Below are 9,124 nucleotides of genomic sequence, written 5' to 3'. Positions count from 1 at the left end.
TCAGCTTTGGGCTTGTAACCTTTTTATGCGGATGAAATTTTGGAACAGTTATGAGGAAAGTAAAGCAGATACAATCACTTTAATGACAGATCTAGCAACATTGTTCTACACCTATTCCATTTCCATCTTCTACTTCTACCTAACCTAGTGCCATTGCCCATGGGCATAGATTCTCAGTATATACACGCGTGCACATCGGTTAATACAATGCACCAAAGTGTCAAAAGATTATACAGAACGTTAATTTAGCAATGAGAAGGATCGCCGCTTCTCCAAATGAATAATCAATGAGAGAGCACCAAACTAGATACCGACCCTACATGCCCAAGATTAGACAAAAATGCTCTCTACCCCTTCACCTACACTGTAGTAATTTTACAACAGCTGTGACAGATGATGACCGAGCCAGATCTGAAAATAAAATGTAAGCCGCAACAGAGCTTCAAGCCTCTCGGTTTTGACCGAGCCTGCAGCTTTTCCACGAGCTTTCTGACCTGATCATCAGATCCACAGAGCTCATAACTCAGCCATGAGAATGTAGTCCAAGGGCCAATTTGGCACCAAGGCAGAAACAATTGCTTGAGCGCTTCGCACTAGCTGCATCTGTCAAATAAGTGGTGAGTGCAGACAAATATTTGCTTCAACCTTCCGGTGAGGGCGGCCTACGGCCATATGGTGTGAAATGGGTGGTTTCCTGGCCAACTGATGTTGGTGTTCGGAGAAGAGGATTCCATCGATCAAAGATGATGCGTCCACCTCGGCCAATTCTCCCTCGGCACCGAAATGGTGGCACGGTGGCATCAACCTCAATAGGGGGGTCTGGTGGCAACTTGATACCCGCTGCCACCAACTTGTCAGGATCTAGCGGCCTTGTGAATAACAATACTGGCTCCTCAGGATCCTGTGTAATCGGGAAAACTGGTAAACGACCTTTTTATTGCAGTGGAACTGGTAAGCAGACTTGACAAATAAATTATCAGAACTGGTAAGCAGGCTGAAGTTTATAAATAATTCAACATAGAATCAGGAACGAGACTAAAAAGAATAGAACACTAAAGTTCATCATCCAACAAATTTGTTGAAGCTGGAAGTATCATATAAAGTACCCAAAAAACATCATTTATTTCCAAGTTGTCCTCCTAGCTCCTAAATACTACCTCCATTCCAAAATAAGCGCCGTGGTTTCACACCACATATTTTGGAACGGAGGGAGTACCTTTCAAATAAAACTTAACTCAAAATCATCAGGCTTAAAACTATCCCATTGCTTTGGCGTTGCCAGTAACTAGCAGCAAAGGGCTGCTTGGTACCAGTTTGCTCAACTCACGTGGCTGATAACAAAAAAGAGGCAGTGATAGGAAGATGGAATACCCTTTTAAATACCCAGCCATTCTGCTGAGGCCTCCTTTTTAGCACCGGTAGCCCCGGCTCACGCTTTATACGCAATGTAGGGATTGCCGACTGCTTGTTATCAGGGTACCGATGATGGAGAACAGGTTGCCGAAAATATGGCTCTTCAGTTGCGGTGTCATCTGAATCCGCATAATCATCATCACTTGACCCAAACCTGCTAGAAGCTTGCTGGAACCCTGACAGTGTAGTCCCATCGTCAACAAGCTGGGCCTCATGCTGGAGAGAAAAGGGGAACAATAGAAATTAGGAGGGTGACAAGAATCAAATGAAACTGGAGCAAGGAAGGTAACAGACCAGAGCATCAAAACAAACTGTGCCGTAACATCAGTTAACGATAAATCCTTTACTGGATGAGAGTGCACCATAATATCAGGTAGAAATATATATTTAATTTACCCAATATTATCTGCTACATAATGGGCAGAATTAAATCACAAGTATATAGTGCGGCTGTGCGGGTAGTATTTGGTTCCATCACAGTGGCATTTTAACTACTCCCTCCGTTCCAAAATAGATGACTCAACTTTGTACTAAAGTTAGTATAAAGTTGAGTCATCTATTTTGGAACGGAGGGAGTATTTATTAAACCCATTCACCACTACCATGTGATGCAAATGGTGGCCTCTTATTTTCATTTGAATGTTATGTTTCCTATAGAAGACAAGTATACAAACTACTCCCTCCGTTTCTAAATATAAGACCTTTTAGAGATTTCAATACGGACTACATACGGATGTGTATAGACACATTTTAGAGTGTACATTCAGTCATTTTTGCTTCGTATGTAGTCTGTATTGGAATCTCTAAAAAGCCTTATATTTAGGAACAGAGGGAGTATATGTAAAAGCAAATTCTGAACCAAAATGTATGATGGCCCATACCTTATATTGCATCTGAACGCGCTGAAGGTTGACCTCACATTCCATGACCTCCCGCTTTGTCTCTTCCCTCTGAAGAGTGTATATTATCAGTTAGAAGTTAAATTTAGTAACGCTGCCGCTATAAGATCAGTTTATGCATGAACTAACCTTAATCAGAGCCCCCATTAATGCCTTTGCTTGGTCCAAATTGCGCCGTACCTAATATAAATTTTAAGGTAGAGTTGTAAGCAGCAAAACACACAAAGAAAAAACATACAGCAAAAAGTTTGTAATCTACTCCCTCCGTTCCTAAATACTTGTCTTTCTAGGCATTTCAACAACTGACTACATACGGAGCAAAATGAGTGAATCTACACTCTAAAATATGTCTACATACATCCGTATGTAGTAGTCATTTGAAATGTCTAGAAAGACAAGTATTTAGGAACGGAGGGAGTAATAGCTAAAAAGCTGCAGCTAGCATACTATATTTCACCAAACGAAGGTGACAAGAAATGCAATTCAAATTTTTCAGATAAAGTTTTGCACAATGCTATGTGTTGGTACTTGGTAGACTTCGGAACTATCTACTCGCTCCATTTCAAATATAAGGTATATAGTTTTTGCAATCTTGTTCAAAATATAAAGCATGCATGCAGAAATTTAAGGGCAAGCATGCATATTAACCAATGGGTACCAGGTCATTTCTCTAGTGTTATTTTGTTTAGAACTATCATGCCTTCCTTAATCCCCCTACTTGATTAAAATACAACTTTGAAAAATGGATGGAGGGAGAATTGTTTAAGAACATAGCATGAGATGTGCAGCAGCTATCAAAATCCCAAGAAACTGACAATACAAGCAGAAGAGAACGGTTAACCAATCATCCCATTATTTCAATTTCTCGCAAAACCAGGCGTCAAAAACAGTACTGTTTGCATTAACATAAAACTATTTACAAAAATCATGGATTTCCTTTTTTGGTCTCCTTTAAACAGTTGCGTGCAAGATTCTCATAATCATTAAAAGCAGATTATTCACATAGCAGCAAAGAAAAATCTTAGAGCAGACCTACTTTGACATGAGAAATGTTGACAAAGAAATCATTAGTAGTTTGATCATGGAGGGAATCACATGATGTCATTTAATAAAATCATCATAATTGGACAGTGTAATTATAAGCTTCCCCCATGGTTATATAACCAAAATTTCACACATTTATCAACTAAAGATAAAGATGTACAGGAACAGAGAAACACAATCGAAAAACTGACCACAACAAACTAAATGCAGCTTACCAGGCGGAGTTTTTCAAACGACTGGATATTATTTTCTCGTCTTTGCATCTGGAGAAGGAAACAAATATTATGTATACGCAAGAGAAATATGATTGCAGGGAGGTGCTATCAAAGAGAAAAAAAAGTTTCTCCAGTAATTGCTGTTCCCCGAAGGCAGGTGTTCAAACTAACTCTGGCCTAAAGCCACTCACCCTTCTTGTATGAAGACGATGGGCCTTTTCTCTTGGTCTGAATACATTATATGGGTTTGTATCATTCACCGGCGGAGGAGGCTTCAGAAAATCAAAAGTAAATTAGTCAATAGTAATGTAACAGAACCAGAGTATGATAGACTGACACTTTCCCCAACAAAACTAGCTTGGCAAAAACTTTTCTATTGAGCACACTTGTTGGGCTGGTAGCTTACAAGTCCAACTATAAATCTTCATAGATAAGCCCTTAAAACTGCTTTGGGTGAATCCAGTTAAACCCCTAGAACAAATTACACTAAGGAACACCAGTGGCTTTAGCTTTGTTGTGCCAGGAACCCAATGATTAACTGGCCAATTCACCTGGTTCCATTACATAACTATAAGTCAAAGACACAGCAAACTGAAGCAACTGCTTATGGGCAAATAAATTCCAGATGTGAAAGAATAGCCAAATCTTTTGTAGATGTTGTGACTTCGTTTGATTGGAGGAACAAAGGTGGATAGATTGGGGCCATCCAGCTTGGCTTCTTGATTGGATGAACAGGATGAAACAGTGAAGAATAAAAGTTGGCTACCCTATTCATACCATCCCTAAAACCGATCAGAGGGATGAAATTGAAAAGACCATGTCTGATCAAAATGCGTAGGTGTCATGGCCATGGCTTTGGGCCTTACAGTCAGCCAGCAGCTGTGCAACAAAATAGCAACCATACCAGAACATTCCATATATTTGACCAGGAGCTTCATTCTGAGAGTATGCATGAATGCATGTAGTAGAAATAGCTCCTCAGATGGAAACGTAAGGCCGTTGGGACATCATAGCAAACTTATCTTACTTTGAACATGTACCTGGCACATGCTACTGCACCAAGAAGAACTAATATTCTTACGATTTGCAGCTGGTTTTCACTAAAGAATCAATTTAACTTGTGTAGACACTCCTAGCAATCACCTATAGATACATCGATTGAAATAGCTTTAACATGATTACAAGTCTGGTGAGATGATTTAAGATATAGCATATCCTGTGTTAGATTATACACACAGAAGAAAAGAACGTTTCACATCTGAATCTAGGATATACTCCCTCTGTCCAGAAATACTTGTCGGAGAAATGCATAAAAATGGTTGTATCTAGAACTAAAATACGTCTAGATATATCCATTTCTTCGACAAGTATTTCCGGACAGAGGGAGTACTATATCAGTTGGTAGAAACAGTGTCCACATACAAAAGAAAATCTACCAACACCTGGAGCATTAAAACAATACAGAAACATCACGGTCAATCACTTTAAATAAAGTAAGCTAACCTGCAAACGCCGCAGAATAGGCTTTTGCCACCGTTCCCTCTAATAAAAGAAAGAAGCAGTAAGCATAACAAATGCAGCAAACATAATTAAGTCACGGTACAAGAAAATCTCAGATATGCAATGAGAAAACAAGGTTTGACAGATATTGACAGCAAGCCATGTTACAGCATTTAAATAAAAGGTATAAGTTGATCGCTCGTAGTCTTGTATTAAGAAGACCATATGCTGTATTTTGACAGTGGAGACTACCTTAGCTCTCCAATAGTTATATACAGCTTGGAAAACAGCATACCGAACAGACAAATACTGCAAAGCCTGCACAGAGAAACAATTGGTAAGCAGACACTCTGTAGGAAACAACTGTACAACAAGACTGCAAAACTAATGAAAGGGAAAACGGGCCCCCTTCCAGGTACCTTTGATAAGACAAAAGCCAAAACCAAACAAAAAATGCAATAAGTTTCCGTTAATAACTTTGTTGACATTTAATTGCAATGTCTTGAAATCCTTCTAGATAAGTATCATATGTGATCTCCACACAAGCAGGTTTCAGCAATCATGAGCAAATTCTGATCAATATATTAACTGAGATGGAGTAAGGCATAGAGCCTGCAATGTAATGTATGAGCATAATAGCATAGCAATATATCCTTTGCCTATCAGGTCAACGGGACCCGTGTACTATGGGTTGTGAGTCTTAAGTTAATTGCACTAGTAAATTATGCTCACCCTTATAAGATAGTAATGTGTTAATTTAACCCGTACAAGAAGTAATTGATACTCCCTCCGGTCCTTTTTACTCCGCGTATTAGGTTTGGATCAAGTCAAACTTTGCAAAGTTTGACCAAATATATATTAAAAAATATTAACATTTACCATGCCAAATATATATTCCATGAAACTACATTTAGTAATGAATCTAAGGATATTGATTTGACATTGTAAATCTTGATACTTTTTTCTATAAGTTTGGTCAAAGTAGAGATGCTTTGACTTCAGACAAAACTTATATGCAGACTAAAAAGGACCGGAGGGAGTACTAATAAACGACGCAAGCAGACATTGCTTACACCTTAGCTTCTGCGCATGCACATATATGTTCATGCCAACTAGAGAGACGCAGTACAACATTTACCCTCAGTACCAACATAAGACAACAGAGATGGACACATAAGGATACTGGAATTGTCAAGTTCATTCTTTTATGACAACCAACAGATATAAAAAAAGGAGTAATTACAAATGTCATTTTTTTTAATGGAACACGGCAAAGAAAAAAAAACAAGGCTCACGCGGATTACTCCCACCAAGTACCCTACTGCCGCCAGCAAGATGGCTTACAGGGGTCTGCTACATATAGAACATACGAAATTTACTAGAGCTATGAAGGTGTGTCTGACATGTATAGCAGCAAAGTGGTTAATACAATTCATATTTGATATTAAAAAGAAGTGTGTGACACGTGCTAAAGCTAGCATGAGGGGTCCTTAGGTAAAATGCCTTGATTCAACTGACATGGTAAGTTGGCATTTGTGCCATATAAAGTACGGTAAAAATAAACTGGCAATGTCTCAGAGTTAATAACGACGGTAACAGACAGGTAAGGTTTTTAGTAGGTTGACAAAGCTATACAGTTAACTTAGCATTATGTTATAATAACAAGTACAATCTCCATTGCAAAATGCTTTGCATATATGTTCAGTGCATCAATTTTACAATTCCCTTGCTCCCATTTTAGCATAACATCCTAAAGCCATTGTGCAAGGTCTAGGCATGCTGCTTTACCTCCATAGCAACATCGAGCTGCAAGAGAACTGGAACAGGTCCTATGAAAGTTGGTGTTATGGCTCCTGCTCTTTCTCGAGCTTTGTGGTCCAAAATTTCCAACTTGAATAAGAGGACCTCCAACCTGTAATATGAGATTTCACTTAAAATGTAGCATAACATACTCGCTCCATAAGGCAAAAATAATAAAATGGTAAATGTGTCATCTAAAGCTTGTTAAAATTACTGAGACAACCAAAATTTCATCAAAGGTCTCTTACTGAAAATATGACTGTGAACAGGATTCTGGACTCTTGATCTTTAATTCTAGATTCCAAAAGGAACATGTTTAACTGTAACCAAAATGCAAACCATAACCAGTAGAGCGGTTTATTAGATCTGTAGCATTTTCTTACTTTTCAGGGTTAAGATTTTTCCGCTCATTGTTGTAGTCGTCAAGCCAGTCTTCATCTTCGTTATCCAAGTCATACTCAACAAATTCACCGATCTCAGCTCTGGCTGCATAGGGTAATCATTCTTAGAAATAGAGTTCATAAAAAAAATATTGTCAACATAAAAAACTACAATTCCATAATAGCAGTAAGAAATAAACCTCCTCTTCCTCGTATATAACATGATGGTTGTGCAAAGGTGCGAGTGTAATCCCTATCATAGGTCTCCACATCATCAAACTGTGGTGTTGGTATTTCTTGAGCATTCTTCTTACTGGGAGTTGAATTTCCCTGCAAAGTCATGTAACAATCATTGTATTGATCAGCACAACCCCCAAAATAATAATATGTATAAATGTTCTCAGATTTATTGTTTGTGGAGACACAAATTTGATTTTCAGATCACAAAATATAAGCAATTATGCACCATGTGATATGTGCAGTATTGCACGGTAGCTGATATACAGAAAGCAGCAGTATGGTGTGGTGTGGTGTCAGCACGCACACCTTGATGCCGCTAGCAGTATACAAATGGTATAGGATAACTGAGAACATATAAACTGATATAAAATAATAAAATAAGATATCATTACGGATCACGTAACATAACCTGCATTCACTGGCTTTTTAGCTGCTTTTGAAGCAATGAATAATATGGTAGGATATATGATATATCAATGTAAATTAGACACCTTAACAACAACCATATATGCTACAAAGTTCAAACTGGGACAAGTAGTCTCAACAATCAAAACTTCAAAAGAAAAAGAATTTGACAAGGCCAGAGCAGCAGTATGATGTCAGAAGTCGTACGACAATGTCTACAGAAAAAACTTATTAAGAACTCCAAATAATGGTTTTCCTATGGATAACATACAGAAGCAGAGCACGACATGGTTCTTTGGCATGGAATAAAGCTGAATTCATCAACATGCTAATTGGACTGAAATCAACAACACCCAACAACTAACCTACAAAGAGAACTCTGCGAGCTACCAAACATTGACAGTTCATAGGATTGCACGCTCCACTGAAACGTTGTCAGTTGATTAAATTACCTCGCCGTCAGTCGCAGCAGCAGCAGCAGTGAGGTCCGAGCCGGAGTGCCGCAGCAGAACCCCTACCCTTGCCGCGGCGAACGCTGCCACCGTGGGGTCATCGTCCTCGAAGTCCCGCGCCGACTTGAGGATTGGGAGCTTCTTGTGGATGTCGAGCGGCCGCGGCCGGAACGAGAGCCTACTCATGGCCGCCACCACCACCGGGCAGATTCATCTCATCTCCGCCTCCCACCTCGTAGCCGCACACACCACGCACGCCCTCGCGAGGGCTCGGGATTCGGGCTCCGGCTCGAGGGCGCGCAAACCCTAGGTCCGCGAGGGCCGAGTGGTGGTGGCGGGACTGGGCGCGGGAGGACGAGGCCGCGGGAGCCGCGAGGGGCGGTGGGGGCCGGGAGGCGGAGGCGGAGACGGTGGAAGGACCTAGGGTTAGGGTTTTGGTTGGGGAATTGGTTTCTAGGGTTTGAAAGGAGGTGAAAGAGAGGGAAGGGGAGGAAGAAGAAGAGGGGGGCGTCGCGGGGGAAGGGAAGGAGGTTGGGCTCGAGCACGATGGTCTCACCGTACGTCTACGTAACCGTACTGAGGTGTAGAGTATACCCGTATGTATTTGTACCAATATATTCACTCCTGTCCGTGATATAGTGTGTTATTTTATACTCCCTCCGTTCCCAAATAATTGTCTTTCTAGCCATCTCAAATAAACTACAACATACGGATGTATGTAGACATGTTTTAGAGTGTAGATTCACTCATTTTGCTCCATATGTAGTCACTTGTTG

The 9,124-nt window shown here is 40.2% G+C and overlaps 1 protein-coding gene across 1 annotated transcript; it reads right to left on the bottom strand.

Moving 5' to 3' along the window:
• Positions 1 to 51: 51 nt before the first annotated feature.
• LOC119301221 lies at positions 52 to 8,863 on the bottom strand. The gene is made up of 12 exons (XM_037578154.1): positions 8,349 to 8,863; positions 7,452 to 7,581; positions 7,255 to 7,357; positions 6,860 to 6,983; positions 5,324 to 5,389; positions 5,075 to 5,113; positions 3,763 to 3,843; positions 3,572 to 3,619; positions 2,442 to 2,492; positions 2,295 to 2,363; positions 1,372 to 1,629; positions 52 to 901 (listed from the first exon to the last, which is right to left on the bottom strand). The coding sequence occupies exons 1-12, from the start codon at positions 8,532 to 8,534 to the stop codon at positions 641 to 643; spliced, it is 1,416 nt and encodes a 471-aa protein (XP_037434051.1). The 5' UTR covers positions 8,535 to 8,863; the 3' UTR covers positions 52 to 640.
• Positions 8,864 to 9,124: the final 261 nt, after the last annotated feature.

The sequence above is a fragment of the Triticum dicoccoides genome, chromosome 5A (genome assembly GCF_002162155.2).
Source record: "Triticum dicoccoides isolate Atlit2015 ecotype Zavitan chromosome 5A, WEW_v2.0, whole genome shotgun sequence".
NCBI classification, from domain to species: domain Eukaryota; kingdom Viridiplantae; phylum Streptophyta; class Magnoliopsida; order Poales; family Poaceae; genus Triticum; species Triticum dicoccoides.
This window is presented reverse-complemented; position numbering and strand designations above follow the sequence as displayed.